At 36.7% G+C, this 18,820-nt stretch overlaps 1 protein-coding gene across 4 annotated transcripts in view; it reads left to right on the forward strand.

The window, feature by feature from the left end:
• The window catches only part of MTHFD2L (methylenetetrahydrofolate dehydrogenase (NADP+ dependent) 2 like), a 137,928-nt gene that overhangs the window by 60,073 nt on the left and 59,035 nt on the right, over positions 1-18,820 (forward strand). For all 4 annotated transcript variants that reach the window (XM_079920940.1, XM_079920942.1, XM_079920943.1 and 1 more), the window contains exon 6: positions 3,179-3,271. In XM_079920940.1, coding sequence (XP_079777066.1) covers positions 3,179-3,271 — 93 coding nt within the window. The remainder of the gene's footprint in view (positions 1-3,178; positions 3,272-18,820) is intronic.

The raw sequence follows: 18,820 nt of genomic DNA on the forward strand, positions 1-18,820 counted from the left end.
ACTTTATTGATTTGTGATCAGAGAAAATATCTATAGTTTATCTAGTTATCTACTTTTTGGTATTAATTACTTTTTTGCTGTTGCCAAAGTCATATCATTAAAAATATATTCTTTGGGCACCTGAAAGGAAAATATATGATCTACTTTCAGAGTTTAATATATTGTAATCAGATATATATCATTAATTATGTTGCTTATATTTTCTATACCTTTGACCTGTAATGGATTGAGAAAGGTTAATTGAATTCAACAAATTCAATGTGTTTCTATTTCTCTGTGTATCTCCTGTAATTTCTGTTTTATGAACTGATTTCTTTCTTATTTGTTACTTATATATTTATCATTGTCGTGTCTTCATTTAAATCACACCTTTGCATTATAATATGTACCTTTTTATCCTATTTGATAAATTTACTGAACTTCTCCTTATTTGATAATAAGAACATCATTTTTTTTTGATTAGTCATTTTCCTGTTATATGTTTGCCCACCTTTTATTTTCAACATTTCTGAACAGCTTTGTTTTAGATGTGTTTTATATAAAGTGTAGAACTAGACTTTACTTTGTGAGTCAATTTTAATATATTATTCTTTTAATAGATAACAGAAAAATTTATATTTATTATGGTAAATATATGCAGTCTGAAATGTCATATTATCTTCTGTTTTGTTGTTTTTATGGTTTTTGTTTACTTTTTATATTTTTTCTTTTTTGTATATAGTTGTTTTATTATTTAGGAAGATTTAGGAAGTTAATAATTATAACTTTATACAGTACTCTTAGTTCTCTATTTCTTTATACGGTATCTGTTGATACTCTATTAGAAGAAATGATAAAATGTTTCCTTTTCCTTCCATGATTCCATTTCTTTTGTCTCCTACCTGATATTTGCCAATAAAAATTATCTTTGTAGTGTGTTTGCCTTATACTTTTAAATATTCTCATATTTCTATTATTTGATTGGTCAGCTTTAAATTATATCTGTTCATTCTAGTCATTAAATATAAGGCAATCAGCAAACTTTCTCAATTTTGTCCTTCCTACTCTAATTTTGTTAGTTGCACTAATTCTACCTAATCAGAGCAAATAGCATTTAACATTTTGTCTGTCACCCCAATCCTCACACTTTTTTGCCTTAATTTTGTTATTAAATATATTCAAAACACTCCAATAGTCCTTTTGCCAGTTTCTTCAGATACATTTTGATTCATTAAAGTTCATCTTTTAGCTCATTCCTCCGGAAAAACTCATGGGAACAATATTTCCTGTGTTCTTACAATTTCAAAATTGTTTGCAAACTTTAATCTTGGAAGACAATTTGACTGGATATGAAATCCTTGCTCCCAGTTTCTTTACATGGGTCTCTTGTAGGTATTGCTCTGCTGTTTTCTGGAATTGAATGTAAAAATCTGAATTTTTGCCTGGTTGCTCATAGGATTCCTGTTTGTCTTTAAAATCCAGCAACTTTACTGATATGTGTCTCACTGTTGACTATTATAGGTCAATTTGTATGGACTCAAGTCTTTTTTCTCCATTTTGTATGACTCTAAGTTCTTATTTTTAAAGTGTTTGGCATAGTGTTTGGCCATAATGTTCAACTTTTCCATAACAACATTTTTCTGTTGAGTTTATTACTTTGTTGTTAAATTTAAAATTTTCTTTGTTTTTTTTCCTTGGGTCTGCCACTTTTAAAATGTATCCTTTTATTTACTTAAAAATTTGCATATAGTAAAATTTACTCTTTTTTGGTGTATAGTTCCATAACTTTAGACAAATGCATATAGTCATGTAACTACCACTAGAATCAAGGTTCCCCTGGGCTGATTCTTATATAGTATCCTTTTATTGATGCTGTGTAAAATCCTTTTTAAAATTACTTATCATGGAATGAGCTGGATTTTCTTGGATCTTATCTTTGCAGGGTGCTTCTGTTAGGGTTTGGGGAGGACATGCTGAGCAGCCTTCAGATTCTTCCTTCACCACTTTCACAGAGTCAAACTGCTTCCTGTTTGAATGGCTCCTCTGAGTCTTTGTGTTACTACCCACTGTGAACTATGCTAGGTCCAAGAGGGCTTCTTCTGCCCTTATTCCCACATTTTCTGCTACAAATAAGAGGGATGTATATTGCATTTTATGTGATCCCTTCACCTTCAGGATGTATATTTTTGTAGTCATTTCCAGAGACCTGCCACTGCTGGCCATCTTGTTATTCTCTGAACTTCTTTCTGCCTTTCTCCCTATGTGGTATCTACTAACTCTGCTGATCCTGGGTAACTCTTCCATGTTTTTGGAGTCTGTGTACAATATGTCTTCTAGTTTTGCTAAAAATTGTGCAGTTTTTGTTGTTAACTGTGTAGCATTTGCATGTTATCTGGGAGGAGAAGAGAGACAACACTGTCCTACACGGCCCTGTTCTTACTGCAAGTCCTTCCTTTGACTTCCCTCATCACTGCCTTTCCCTTATTCCCCTTCCTTGGCTCACACATTAAGCACTGGAATCCCTCATACTGCTAACCTCTCTTATTCCTACATCTCTTAATTAAATCATGTATGAATACTTCCTGTTATATCCTAGACCTCGTCATCATTTTCTAAACATATAATTTCAAAGTTGGTCCATTTTTTCCTGCTATCCTTTTGGCTTGGAATGCTCTTTTATTCTTTCCCTGATTAGTATAGTCTTGTTCATACTTTATGACCTAAAAATGTATATTAACTCCTTCAGGAAACCTTCCTTGACACCTCCTCAGGATGAAGCAGAATTAATCTCTCACCTGTGCTTCCACAGTACATTGTGCCATTTTTAGTGCACTTATTTTGTTGTTTTCAATATTTACATATTATCAAGCCAGTGAGTATCCCCTGCATCTATGTATTGACCTGTCAATACAGAACTTTCAAATCCTGGGTTTCTAGGACTCTACTTAAAACTCTCCTATGATGGTCAGCACATACCTTCATTTATCTCATTTGATTTTCCACTGTTCAATTGAGGGGTACAATATTTTGAGTCATCTAGATTATCTAGCTTTTGCTTGCTAAGTGACTTGATAATTTCAAAGCAGTTCTCCTATTCTTAGGATGTAACTGGAAGTCCTCTAGAATTGGAGCATTCACAAATTAAAAAAAAAAAAAAAAAACTTCAGTAATCATTAATGGAAGTTATTCTGCATTCCAGGTGATGCAACTGTGACAATAGCTCACAGATATACTCCCAAAGAACAACTGAAGATCCATACTCTGCTGGCAGATGTTATCGTAGTAGCTGCAGGTAAGTCTTTAGTGGCTGTTGTTTGGTGAAATGTCATCAGCAGACTAATTCCTGCCCTAATTGCTGACATGTCTATAAGAACAGCTTCTTGGGAGACTTAGGTATACGTAGGACTGACTTCCATTCTGTCTCTTGGCAGTCATCATATTGGTCCATTATACCTATGTTAGCATTCATCACTTCATTGTGGAAAAACAAAACAGCCTTTGGAATGACAGATTAAGCACAAGAATAAATGTGTACTTTTACAATTACTTTGACAGACATGATTGGTTCTAAACATGAATAAGTTATGGGGAGCTGATAGGAAATGCTGTTGAAAGAGTAGCCAGGGCTAGCTCACATAGGACCTTGTAGACCCTGTAAGGACTTTCATATAAGCCAAAGATGGCTGTGAGCAGGAGATTGACATGATCTGGCTTATGTTTTTAAAATATTATTCATACTGTGTCAAGGGGAATTGAGTCTAGAAGAGCAGGAGTAGAAACAGAGAGAACAGTTATTGCACTTCTACTTAATGGATCTAGGTTTTTCCTTAATTTGTTTTATAATCAAACATACAAAGTAATTCTACCCTTCATTTCTATCTTTACTCTTGCCACATAGCATTTCTACATTGCAGACAATTGTGACTCTTCTTGTTTTATCCAAGACTAGAATGGGAGCGTTTTTCATTTTGTTTATCAATTAGATGTTATTGGTAATTTCTAGGCTTTACACTTGATTTGGTGAGTATTTACAAACTATGAAGGGAGGGTAAAAGTTCCAGAAGAAATTGAGTTTGATGAAGAGAATAATAATAGTTTAAATTAGTTTCAACCAAGTTTAATTCACTTTTTATTATAATATAGGCCCTTCTCTGAAAGTCAGAATATATATGTGATGATTTCAGGTGGAGTAATTTGCCTCTTCATAGAGTAAAACTAGAAATATTCCCTTTTCAAGAAGTCACCAGTAAGCTGGTAAGGCTAAGCACATTTCCCATTTTTCTGAGAAATTATATTCAGATGATATCAAGTGCAAATTTTTGAACCGGGTTGACATAAGTAAGACATCAGATGTTTAGAGAGGCAATACAATTTTTCAGACCACAGGTCAACATTAAGTAAAATACTGCTGCAGCAGCTGAAATATTCACAGAAGACAAATATTGGGTTGGCCAAAAAGTTCATTATGGCAAAGCCTAATGAACATTTTGGCAAACCCAATGTTATGTTGACTTCTTTTTATTTATTTATTTATGTATTATATTATTTTTTAATGTTTATTTATTTATTTTCTTATTAGTCATCCATTTTACACACATCAGTGTATACATGTCAATTCCAATCGCCCAATTCATCACACCAACTCCCCCAACCCACTGCTGCTTTCCCCCCTTGGTGTCCATACGTTTGTTCTCTACATCTGTGTCTCAATTTCTGCCCTGCAAACCGGTTCATCTGTACCATTTTCTAGGTTCCACATATATGTGTTAATATACGATATTTTTTTTTCCCTTTCTGAATTACTTCACTCTGTATGACAGTCTCTAGATGCATCCCTGTCTCTACAAATGACCTGACTTCATTCCTTTTTAGGGCAGAGTAATATTCCATTATATATATATATACCACATCTTCTTCATCCATTCATCTCTTGATGGGCATTTAGGTTGCTTCCATGACCTGGCTATTGTAAATAGTGCTGCAATGAACATTGGGGTGCATGTATTTCTTTGAATTACGGTTTTCTCAGGGTATATGCCCAGTAGTGGGATTGCTGGGTCATACAGTAGTTCTATTTTTAGTTCTTTAAGGAACCTCCATAGTGGCTGTATCAATTTACATTCCCACCAACAGTGCAGGAGGGTTTCCTTTTCTCCACACCCTCCCCAGCACTTGTTGTTTGTAGACTTTCTGATGATACCCATTCTAACTGGTGTGAGGTGATACCTCATTGTAGTTTTGATTTCCATTTCTCTAATAATTAGTGATGTTGAGCAGCTTTTCATGTGCTTCTTGGCCATCTGTATGTCTTCTTTGGAGAAATCTCTATTTAGGTCTTCTGCCCATTTTTGGATTGGGTTGTTTGTTTCTTTAATATTGAGCTGCATAAGCTGTTTATATATTTTGGAGATTAATCCTTTGTCCGTAGATTCGTTTACAAATATTCTCTCCCATTCTGAGGGTTGTCTTTTGGTCTTGTTTATGGTTTCTTTGCTGTGCAAAAGCTTTGAAGTTTCACTAGGTCCCATTTGTTTATTTTTGTTTTTATTTCCATTACTCTAGGAGGTGGATCAAAAAAGATCTTGCTGTGATTTATGTCAAAGAGTGTTCTTCCTATGTTTTCCTCTAAGAGTTTTATAGCGTCCGGTTGTACATTTAGGTCTCTAATCCATTTTGAGTTTATTTTTGTGTATGGTGTTAGGAGGTGTTCTAATTTCATTCTTTTACATGTACCCATCCAGTTTTCCCAGCACCACTTATTGAAGAGACTGTTTTTTCTCCACTGTATATCCTTGCCTCCTCTGTCATAGATTAGTTGACCATAGGTGTGTGGGTTTATCTCTGGGCTTTCTATCTTGTTCCATTGATCTATGTTAGTGCTTTTGTGCCAGTACCATATTGTCTTGATTACTGTAGCTTTGTAGTATAGTCTGAAGTCAGGGAGTCTGATTCCTCCAGCTCCATTTTTTTCCCTCAAGACTGCTTTGTATATTCGGGGTCTTTTGTGTCTCCATACAAATTTTAAGATTTTTTTGTTCTAGTTCTGTAAAAAATGCCATTGGTAATTTGATAGGGATTGCACTGAATATGTAGATTGCTTTGGGTAGTATAGTCATTTTCACAGTATTGATTCTTCCAATCTAAGAACATGTTATATCTCTCCATCTGTTTGTATCATCTTTAATTTCTTTCATCACTGTCTTATAGTTTTCTGCATACAGGTCTTTTGTCTCCCTAGGTAGGTTTATTCCTAGGTATTTTATTCTTTTTGTTGCAGTGGTAAATGGGACTGTTTCCTTAATTTCTCTTTCAGATTTTTCATCATTAGTGCATAGGAATTCAAGAGATTTCTGTGCATTAATTTTGTATCCTGCAACTTTACCAAATTCATTGATTAGCTCTAGTAGTTTTCTGGTGGAATTTTTAGGATTCTCTAATGTATGGAGTCATGTCATCTGCAAACAGTGACAGTTTTACATCTTCTTTTCCAATTTTTATTCCTTTTATTTCTTTTTCTTCTCTGATTGCTGTGGCTAGGGCTTCCAAAACTATGTTGAATAATAGTGGGGAGAGTGGACATCCTTGTCTTGTTCCTGATCTTGGAGGAAATGCTTTCAGTTTTTCCCCCTTGAGAATGATGTTTGCTGTGTGCTTGTCATAAATGGCCTTTATTATGTTGAGGTAGGTTCCCTCTATACCCACTTTTTGGAGAGTTTTTTTCATAAATGGGTGTTGAATTTTGTCCAGAGCTTTCTGTGCATCTATTGAGATGATCATATGGTTTTTATTCTTCAGTTTGTCAATATGGTGTATCACATTGAGTGATTTGCATATATTGAAGAATTCTTGCATCCCTGGGATGATGATCATGGAGTATGATCCTTTTAACGTGTAGTTGGATTCTGTTTGCTAGTATTTTGTTGAGGATTTTTGCATCTATATTCATCAGTGATATTGGTCTGTAATTTTCTTTTTTTGTAGTATCTTTGTCTGGTTTTGGTATCAGGGTGATGGTGACCTCATAGAATGAGTTTGGGAGTGTTCCTTCCTCTGCAATTTTTTGGAAGAGTTTGAGAAGGATGGGTGTTATCTCTTCTTTACGTTTCTGATAGAATTCACCTGTGTAGCCATCTGGTCCTGGACTTTTGTTTGTTGGAAGATTTTTAATCACAGTTTCAATTTCATCACTTGTGATTGCCTCTGTTCATATTTTCTATTTCTTCCTGGTTCACTCTTGGAAGGTTATATCATTCTAAGAATTTGTACATTTCTTCCAGGTTGTCCATTTTATTTCCATAGAGTGCTTGTAGTAGTCTCTTAGGATGCTTTGTATTTCTGTGTTGTCTGTTGTAACTTCTCCTTTTGCATGTCAAATTTTATTGATTTGACTCCTCTCCCTCTTTTTCTTTTCTTTTTTTTTTTTTGCTGTACGCCAGCCTCTCACTCTTGTGGCCTCTCCCGTTGTGGAGCACAGGCTCCGGACGTGCAGGCTCAGCAGCCATGGCTCACGGGCCTAGCCACTTCGTGGCATATGGGATCTTCCCCGACTGGGGCACAAACCCGTGTCCCCTGCATCGGCAGGCGGACTCTCAACCACTGCACCACCAGGGAAGCCCTCCCTCTTTTTTTTGATGAGTCTGGCTAATGGTTTATCAATTTTGTTTATCTTCTCAGAGAACCAGCTTTTAGTTTTATTGATCTTTGCTATTGTTTTCTTTGTTTGTAGTTCATTTATTTCTGCTCTGATCTTTATGATTTCTTTCCTTCTGCTTACTTTGGGTTTTGTTTGTTCTTCTTTCTCTAGATCCTTTAGGTGTAACGTTAGATTGTTTATTTGAGATATTTCTTGTTTCTTGAGGTAGGCTTGTATAGCTATAAACTTCCCTCTTAGAACTGCTTTTGCTGCATCCCATAGGTTTTGGATCATCGTGTTTTTATTGTCATTTGTCTCTAGGTATTTTTTGATTTCCTGTTTGACTTGTTTAGTGATCTCTTGGTTATTTAGTAATGTATTGTTTAGCCTCCATGTGTTTGTGTTTTTCATATTTTTTTCCCTGTAATTGATTTCTAATCTCATAGCGTAGTGGTCAGAAAAGATGCTTGATATGATTTCAATTTTCTTAAATTTACTGAGGCTTGATTTGTGACCCAAGATGTGATCTATCCTGGAGAATGTTCCATGTGCACTTGAGAGAAAGTGTAATCTGCTGTTTTGGGGTGGAATGTCGTATAAATATCAATTAAATCTATGTGGTCTATTGTGTCATTTAAAGCTTGTGTTTCCTTATTAATTTTCTGTTTGGATGATCTGTCCATTGGTGTAAGTGAGGTGTTAAAGTCCCCCACTATTATTGTGTTACTGTCGATTTCCTCTTTTAGAGCTGTTAGCAGTTGCCCTATGTATTGAGGTGCTCCTATGTTGGGTGCATACGTATTTGTAATTGTTATATCTTCTTCTTGGATTGATCCCTTGATCATTATGTAGTGTCCTTCCTTGTCCCTCCTTGTCTCTTGTAACATTCTTTATTGGAAAGTCTATTTTATCTGATATGAGTATTGCTACTCCAGCTTTCTTTTGATTTCCTTTTGCATGGAATATCTTTTTCCATCCCCTCACTTTCAGTCTGTATGTGTCCCTAGGTCTGAAGTGGGTCTCTTGTAGACAGCATACATACAGCCTTGTTTTTGTATCCATTCATGAAGCCTGTGTCTTTTGGTTGGAGCCCTTAATCCATTCACGTTTAAGGTAATTATCCATATGTATGTTCCTATGACCATTTTCTTAATTGTTTTGGGTTTGTTTTTGTAGGTCCTTTTCTTGTCTTGTGTTTCCCACTTAGAGAAGTTCCTTACATTTGTTGTAGAGCTGGTTTGGTGGTGCTGAATTCTCTTAGCTTTTGCTTGTCTCTAAAGCTTTTGATTTCTCCATCGAATGTGAATGAGATCCTTGCTGGGTAGAGTAATCTTGGTTGTAGGTTCTTCCCTTTCATCACTTTAAGTATATCATGGCTCTCCCTTCTGGCTTGTAGAGTTTCTACTGAGAAATCAGCTGTTAACCTTATGGGAGTTCCCTTGTAAGTTATTTGTAGTTTTTCCCTTGCTGCTTTCAATAAGTTTTCTTTGTCTTTAATTTTTGCCAATTTGATTACTATGTGTCTCAGCATGTTTCTCCTTGGGTTTATCCTGTATGGGACTCTCTGTGCTTCCTGGACTTGGGTGGCTCTTTACTTTCCCATGTTAGGGAAGTTTTTGACTATTATCTCTTCAGATATTTTCTCGGGTCCTTTCTCTCTGTCTTCTCCTTCTGGAACCCCTATAATGCGAATGTGGTTGTGTTTAATGTTGTCCCAGAGGTCTCTTAGGCTGTCTTCATTTCTTTTCATTCTTTTTTCTTTATTCTGTTCCACAGCAGTGAATTCCACCATTCTGTCTTCCAGGTCACTTATCTGTTCTTCTGCCTCAGTTATTCTGCTATTGATTCCTTCTCGTGTAGTTTGCATTTCAGTTATTGTATTGTTCATCTCTGTTTGTTCTTTAATTCTTCTAGATCTTTGTTAAACATTTCTTGCATCTTCTCGATCTTTGCTTCCATTCATTTTCCGAAGTGCTGGTTCATCTTCACTATCATTATTCTGAATGCTTTTTCTGGAAGATTGCCTATGTCCTTTTCATTTAGTTGTTTTTCTGAGGTTCTGTCTTGTTCTTTCATCTGATACATAGCCCTCTGCCTTTTCATCTTGTCTATGTTTCTGTGAATGTGGTTTTTGTTCCACAGGCTGCAGGATTGTAGTTCTTCCTGCTTCTGCTGTCTGCCCTCTGCTGACCTCTTTTTAGAAACACTTGGATTCACACACCCGTCTCAGTATTTGATGAGTAGAGAGGAATTTGAGTGGTCGTCCTTGTTCATCTCTAACTTTAGACAGAATGAAATTTACACTGTCTTTAAAAGGTGCTACTTGACTTCAATGTTACCAACTTGTAAGGACTATTTCACAATTGACCTTAGTTCCCATTTATCAATTATAACATTGAATGAATATTTTCTTTTAGTGGGGAAAAATCCCTCAGTGTACATTCATGCTCATGTTATTTTCTTTGACAAATGACAAATGGGTGATTAAAATCCTCTTTCAAGAACCAATGACATTTTTTTGTGACTAAATCAAACCTCAGGTCCCAAGTATGCATGCGAATACTATCATCATCCTTGAGTTCCTCCTATAGACTCATTGTGTGCTCCTTTGTAAAGGCCTATATCAGCACTGGATCCAAGGTGTTAAAAATAAGACAGGGAAAAGAAAAAGGACAATAAAGGAAGAGAAGGGAAAGGAAGGACCAAGGCTATATAAAATGAACAGAAAATGAGTCAGGAGGTACTCAGGCTCCTAGGGATAGAGACAGCATGGAGGCTCTGTACAGCAGCCATCCTGCTCAGAGTATCCTCTTACCACCAGAGTGCGCCAGTCAGGTGTGTAGCTACTTCAGACAGCCAGTTGGCTGCACACCATCCTAATCCTGACCTGGAAGACATTTTGAACAAAAGTAGTGCAAACAGGTCTTCCTCCCATCTTGTATTCTAGCTCTAAAGCCTCTAACTAGATACAAAGGTATTCTGAATGCTGGAAGACAGCCCTGCACAGAGCCCTGCTGTCATGCTGAAGGAATATGTATTCGGATAATGGGAAATTTCAGGGTAGAAAATTGAGAATTCATAAGAAATAACTAAAGATTGCTACATTTCCACTTCCTTAATAATCACCTGGAGAATTTAAGCGTAAAATACGTAAAGGTAAATTACAGTGAAATTATATAGAAAGCAGGAGTTAATGTAAAAAAGGAATTCTATATAACCAGACAATAGGAATGACATATTACTAAAATGATCACATCGTGCATTATGTGTGGGAAATAACAAATACAATTAGCAGTGGGTATTAAAGAAGGAGAAAGAGGGGGCTTCCCTGGCGGCGCAGTGGTTGGGAGTCTGCCTGCCAATGGAGGGGACGCGGGTTCGTTCCCCGGTCCGGGAGGATCCTGTGTGTCGCGGAACGGCTGGGCCCGTGAGCCATGGCCGCTGAGCCTGCGCGTCTGGAGCCTGTGCTTCGCCACGGGAGAGGCCACAGCTGTGACAGGCCCGCGTAACGCAAAAAAAAAAAAAAAAAAAGGAGGAGATAGCGATCTAATGGCAGAGGTAGCTGGAACAGGGAGGGCTGGATCATTGTCATAACTAGGATGTCAGCATATATGGAAGCAGTCCCATCTAGAAGTCAGGAAGAGTAGAGGAGGAGCAGTGCGTGATGTATCAGAAAGATTAATGATGTCTGATAGATGACAGTACAGAATGTAATGATGAAATCTCAGAATGGGCTTGAAGAAGAAAGATGTAAAAGAGGAAATCATTGTGTGAAGATCCTGGGGCATTAATAAAATTAACTTATATTAATATTAATCTCACCCCTTCAGTTTCTCAAATTCCCATAGTCCTATGCTTATAGATTTAACTATGTATCACTTACTTTCTAAGCATCTACTTTCAAAAATCAAAAATTGGGCTTATTTAGAAGCTTGAATCTGAAAATCAAATTATCAAACTGTATTTAGAAATAAGGAGCTTCAAGTCTCTACTTATAGCTACTTCTGAGTTCACAGAGAGCATGAATCTGTTTCTAGGACATTTTCCTGGATCACGGTTATAGCACTTAACACCTGTTTATGGTTGTTGGTCACCTTCACTAGATTATAGCAGGAACAGGACTGTTTGTTTTGTTTTAGCTTTTTTTCTAAGCCAAGTGCTTAGAACAATATCTGACACCCAGTGGGTGCTCAATAAATGTGCGCTGTGTTCATTTTGAGATTACGACTGGAGCAAGGATTTCTTCAAATTGATATAAACTTAAATGATAAATCTTTAAGAATAATTTTATAAAGACGGAATCATTCGTCTGAGATATTGGTTGATTCACTTAGTGACAGCATTATTTTTATGACTACTAAGCATACCTACTTTGTCATTGTAAAGTAAATTGATAAAGCCATAAAAGTGAAAGATTTATTTATAAAAGAATAGTTCTTATCATTAAGTGGATGAATGGACTGATTTGATTTGGAAGATTAAGAAATTATGAGCAGGATGAAGAAAGTAAAGAGACTATTACAGACATCTAAAATATAGTAAGAAAGGGGAAAGGTGGGGGGAGGGATAAATTAGGAGGTTGGAATTAACATATATACACTACTATATATAAAATAGGTAATCAACAAGGACCTACTGTATAGCACAGAGAACTCTACTCAATACACTGCAATAACCTATATGGGAAAAGAATCTGAAAAAAAAATATATATATATATATAAAACTGAATCACTTTGCTGTACACCTGGAACTAACACGACATTGGAAATCAACTATACTCCAATATAAAATAAAAATTAAAAAAATAGAATAGGGGAAGGCTAAATTGGCTTTGTGTAAGGCTAGTGGTAAAGCAGGGGAAACTAGCCAGAATAAGGCACTAATTCTGAGCGTGTGGTGGAAGACCTTTGGTTGGCCTATATCTCATGCTTCCAGGAAACTGGGGGAAATCTTCAGTTTGTAAAACTTCTAGGAATCTTGATTATCCAGGCAGGATAGGCACTTTTTTCCCCGACATTGTCCAAAGGACCCTCCACCCATCTGAGTAAACTCTGTGGAATTGGCTTCATTCAGAAGATAAGCTGCTGAGTCAATGCCACTAGCATATTAACTTCTGAATGCAGAATGTCATAGTGATAGGTGATGTTTTGTCCACTAAGCTCTCCCTACCAGCATGATGAATGAACCTTCACAATCATAACTGAAGCGTCTCTATTGCAACACTTTTAATGATAGACATTGTAATATAAAACAGGATAAATGGGTAATTCAGTAATGTGGGATATTCATACTTACTTGTCATAAAATGCAAGGTGACCAACCGACTTCTTTTCACTGCTTCTCCCATCACATTATCAAGTTTTAGACACACTCCCATTACACATCATCCTACTCGGAGTTTTCCCTCTGATCAATTTCCTCCTCTTGGAGCCAGGTTAGTAATTTTCAGGATGCCAGGACACTGAGAAGTTCCAAGGGGCGGGGCGTGGAAATACTCAACTCCACCATAGGCAGCTCACGCAACTCGGGAGTGGAACTTGCTCACTTACAGCCCTGGGTGCTTCCTGAGTGGATGCCAGCACATTTCATGGTCTCACTAAAGCTATTGTTCCTCCCATATCCTATTTCTCATTCTCCATCTTCTCACCTTTAGCCTCTGCTTCTCCATTTAGAATTCCTTCCTGCCTTCCCAAATTTGTCATTTATCTTACTTTTGTCAATTATTTTCAATGGTATAGAGTAGTGTGAAAGCACAGGCCTTGCTAGAGTAAGAATTCCAGAATTTAACTCCCAGTTTTGCCACTTGCTAATCGTATAACCTTGTCAAGTTATCCCATCTCTCTGAGCCTCAATCTCTTCAGTGTGAAAAATATGATAACCTCTAGCAATAGTGTTGTTAAGCCAGCCAGTCTGTGTAAAGAACATAGCACAGTGACTCGCAAATTACAAATACTCAATAAATGTTATATGCTAATTTTTATATGCTAGTCCTTCTCAGGCCATTACATACATATATGAACAATAATTTAGAAATAATAAATCAGTTGATTATTGAGCTACAACTTTTTTTTTTGCGGTACGCGGGGCTCTCACTGTCGTGGCCTCTCCCATTGTGGAGCACAGGCTCCGGACGCGCAGGCTCAGCGGCCATGGCTCACGGGCCCGGCCGCTCCGCGGCATGTGGGATCTTCCCGGACCGGGGCACGAACCCGTGTCCCCTGCATCGGCAGGCGGACTCTCAACCACTGTGCCACCAGGGAAGCCCTAAGCTACAACTTTTATATAACTAAATCAATGTACTTTTTGGTTACTTTTGATACTAACATAGTATCAATGTTTACTAGTCATCATAAATGTAAATAAATTAATCTAAGATGTGACTTATGCATGAGACCAACTTCATAAAAGCTTTATTTTCACTTAAGATTTGTGGCTTCTCATGATACCATGAGCCTTTGCTCATAGCTGTGTACTCTGTTGTCCCTGGATGAGTCCCTTGTTGCCTCTCTCTCTTTTGGAAGAGTCTGACTTTGCAAGGAGCTGGGGGAGGTGGAGGCACTTCGGCTAAGGGGTTTGTTATCTCAGGCCTTTACCCACACTCCCAGTCTCTCTCTCTCTCCTTCTGCCTCCTCCCCGTCCCCACTCCAGTCCCCACAATCCATCCCCAAATGAGATACCACATAGGCAAAGCCTCCCTGGTCTACAATAAGTAAGCTTCATCAATGTATAAGAGGGCGCTTGCTTATTGATTTTTTCCCTTGATGTCAGTAACATATCCCTAAGGTAAAAACCTAGGAAGCATGGACAATAAGAGGGGAAAGACCCATAATCCCAGCCAAAGCCAGCCACAGCTAACAATTTGCTGTTTGGCCTTCCGCTATTTTGTATTCGTATGGAAATCTAAATATTTACAAGAGTTCTTTCACCTGGTGTGTACAGTTTGTATTTTAGGGCTCCACACTGTGTTTTCTCATAAAATGCATTATTCTAAAACATGATTTCTTTCTTTCTTTTTGGCTGCGTTGGGTCTTCGTTGCTGCAAACGGGTTTTCTCTAGTTGCGGCGGGCAGAGGCTACTCTTCATTGTGGTGTGCAGGCTTCTCATTGTGGTGGCTTGTTTTGTTGCGGAGCATGGGCTCTAGGCTCACGGGCTCAGTAGTTGTGGCTCACAGGCTCTAGAGCACAGGCTCAGTAGTTGTGGCACACGGGCTTAGCTGCTCCGCGGCATGTGGGATCTTCCCGGATGAGGGCTCAAACCCATGTCCCCTGCATTGGCAGGCAGATTCTTAACCACTGCATCACCAGGGAAGTCCCCAAAACATGATTTCTAATGACTCCATAGTATTCTATATGATGAGCATACTGTAATTTATTTATTCAGCTCTTGATTGTTGGACTTTTAGATTGTTCCCAGTTTTTTACTATTATGAATATTGCAGTAAACAACTGTAATCATCTTTGTAAATACCTAAGATTATTTGCAAAAGGAACCTTTAATATTTATTTTATTGGTGTTAAGTTTTTTCTTTGCTTATGAATGGTTACTTGTATTCTCAAAACCAAAATTAACATTTAAACCTTTGTGAATAACAAAAGCTGTATATAGTATTCATATATGTGTATATAATATTTCATGCCTTACATGTGTATAATTAAACAGCTTTAACATATACAAAATTGATATATGAGTATCATTTGTAACCCATTCGCTAGGCCTGTTATTATTACAAATAGGTATACTATGAGGCTTTAAGGATACACATACAAGAAGATGGTATTCTGTGGGGTAAATATGAGGCAGGGTATTGTAGTAGAAGAAGCTTGCCTTTAAAGTAAGGAGGATCTGGGTTCAATTTCAGTTTTAACCTTAAAAATCAGATTTAACTCTCTGGACTTCATTTTCAACTATTATAAAATGGAGGTAATAATACTAGTGGTATAGTCTGCTATAAGAATTAAGTGCCTAGCACATGATTGGTACTAAATGAATGTAGTTTCTCTTCCCTTCAGTTTGTCATGTTATGACTCTATGACTAATACTACAGTATGCTTTAAATGAAAATATACAAATATTTATCATCTGGCACTAAAGGGCTTATTTAAGTTGCTGGTACCTTGATATACATGCTGTGAAAGGTGTATATAAACTTTTATATTTTTCCTTGACCCATGTTATCCTAATCAAAAACAGTCCCCCCAGAATGAGCATCTGGAAGCATCCCAAGGTTTAATTTCTTTTTCTTCATTTACTTGAGACCCATATATATATATATTTCAGCTTGTTGTAATTGCATGGACTTACGCAATCTTTCATCTCCAAGTGTTTTCATTTGATAGTATCAGTACATGATAAGCAGAGACTGATTTTTTTTCTTTGGAGATTCTTTTCTTACACATATATATACTTCCTAATTTTCATGAATAAGTGTCCATAGCAGTATCTGAAAGAACTTCTTAGGTAAAGAGCAATTAAATCAAAGACCTTTCTTTATTATGAAGAAATACAGATTTCCTTTGAACCGTGTTTTATATTGTTAAATGATATGTTGTTTATACTTAATTTTACTTGGTTACATATATGTATATCACAAAGGGGAAAGGCCCTTTCAAGAAATGTCTCTGGCCATTGTTATTATTACTCTGTTATGTTTTTATGGCCAAGTCTTTAAGAAATTTATATTGTGAAATATTTAAAATATGCCTAAAAATAGCAAGAAAACAATGTTAACACCTGTACAACCATCAACCAGATTTGTTAGATCTGAATATTATGTATGTTTTCAATTCTACGTGCTGTACATTTCTGCAACTTGTTCTGATTAGCATTACGTTTTGGAGATTTGCTCATGTAAATACATGTAGCACTAGTTGTATAATACACAGTTGACTAAGTATCCATTTTCTGTTGATGGATATGAATGTTATTTCCAATTTATTGCTATTATAAACAGTGCTGTAGTGTAGAAGTCTGTACACATTTCCTTGGGTTCATTCATTTTTTGAACAGATACTAATTTTGCCACTACGTATATTAGGGCCTACATCAGGTTCTGGAAAACAAAGATACATAAATTATAGCTTCAGCTCTTGGGAAATTTAGAGCCTAGCAGAGGAGAAAGAAGTACAAACAAATTAGGGTAATACAGTTCACTGACATAGTATTAGAGGTTTGTGTGTGTAGATATATATATGTCTGGCTATCTGTCATCTAGGAAGAGAGAAACAGAGACAATACAAAGAGAAGAGACAGAGGCAGAGTCCAAGAGAGACAGAGACAGAAAGACAGAGACAGACAGAGACAGAGAGAAAGAGCCACTGAGGAGGAGTGACAGCTGTGTTTCACTGACTCTGAAGATGAAATGATTGAGTGGGTCCCATCCCACAGAATGAACAGAAACTCCCTGGGAAAAATGAAAGGGAAGAGGACTTTTGGTAGATTAAAGCTATAAAACACTATGCATATATCAAAAATTTTTTAACTATTTCAAAATGATAGATGCCTGTCTGCGAGTGGTGAAAAATGAATTTGAGCATCTGAGAAGGACCAGACAGCAAAATAAATGAAAAGATTTGGATTTTATCCTGTAGGTTATGGGTAACCTTTAAATAGTTGTAAACGTTGGAATAACATGATAATATTTAAATTTTAGAACGGTTACTCTGGTAGCCCCTGGGCAAGGATGAGACTGGAAGTAGCATTGATGTGGTTCTAAAACTAATACAGGAATAGTTGAAAATCAAACAGAGAAACAGAAAGTAGACTAGAAAGACTTTCTGGCTTTGGATCCTGGGCAGATGGTGTTACCAGTAACAAGGAAGAGCATACAGAAAGGAAGCAAGGTTTGGGGGGTGGGGGAAGAAGATGAGAGGGTGGGAGATGATGATGAATCCCATTTGAACTTGTTAAATTTGAAACACTCATGGTATATTCAGGTGGAGAAGTCCAGTAGAGGATTGAGATATATGGATTTGGGGTGAGGGAGAAAGCTCTAATCTGGAGTGATAGGTTTGGAAGTCATTAGCATCAATGGTACCGGACACTGAGGCATGGATAGAACCATGAGAGTGAGTTTGTTTATACAAAACAATTGTTTATACAATCAATGCCATTCGCCTCCTCTTTTATTATTTTGTTACACTTCAAAATTCACAATGTGGTGCTTGAGAGGACTTTTCTACTTTAAATAAAGATACCCAATATTGTCCCATGTAAGCATGATGTATTTAAATTTTACATAATATTAAGGTATATTTTATGCCTCACATGAGTGTTGTTAAATAGCTTTTTTAAGAATGAAGCTGTGTGGATTGAGCAGTCCTGTCATGTCTGAGGCTTATTGGTTGGTGTAAGTTCCATATGTTTCCTTTTTGCCTCTGCATAACCAGTGCTAATGAAGGATGGCCTATTCTTGCTGCAGCATTCACTTTGAATAATTGTGTAGGAAAAATATTGTGGGTTTTTTTCCTGAAGCTTTGCTGTTTCATACTTGTTGTTCCCTTGTAACTCCACTCTTTATCATCTTTGAAAGTACTTTTTGAGTAACATGAGAAAACATCTTTGGGAAAACAAAACACACCATATAGTAGAGGCAAAATTATGCTCTAAAAATAGAATGATTGTCTTAACTTCATAAATGTTGAATTTTTCCACATATAAACTTAAGCATCATTAATAAATGTTTCTCACAGCTTGTATTTTCTGTTTGAGCTTGTGTTTCTGGTATGTGCCTAGTGGACTTGTCATGATCATCCTTTATCCTTTAATGCATTTGATTTCCATTATATGGCTTGGCTAGGTTTCCCAGTTGACTTGCTTTTTCCGGCCTCAATTCTCACAGACTATTGTATCTTCATATAATTTTTTTCACCAGAGAGCCTGCTTATAGTAACCATGTATTTCTCATGCTTATTATATAATTATTTTAATGCTTTGTAAAATGAGAACAAATTAGTTTTTCAGTTCTTTATGGTCTGATTATCTGATTTCTGAGGCTGGGCTGCTTAATTTTTGCTTGAACCATCTATTGACTTAAATTCATTCTTGCTTTTTAAAAACTAGGACCTGAAACAAAAGTTCTACATACTTTGGATATGCTCTCTAGTTTTTCCTGGCCATTTAGGCTATTTTTTTCCTGGTCATCCAGTCTATTTTTTTCTATTTATTATTACCCCTATGCTGTCTATTCAACTCTCTGGAGGGTCTGGTC

Source organism: Stenella coeruleoalba (genome assembly GCF_951394435.1).
Source record: "Stenella coeruleoalba genome assembly, chromosome: 4".
NCBI lineage: Eukaryota > Metazoa > Chordata > Mammalia > Artiodactyla > Delphinidae > Stenella > Stenella coeruleoalba.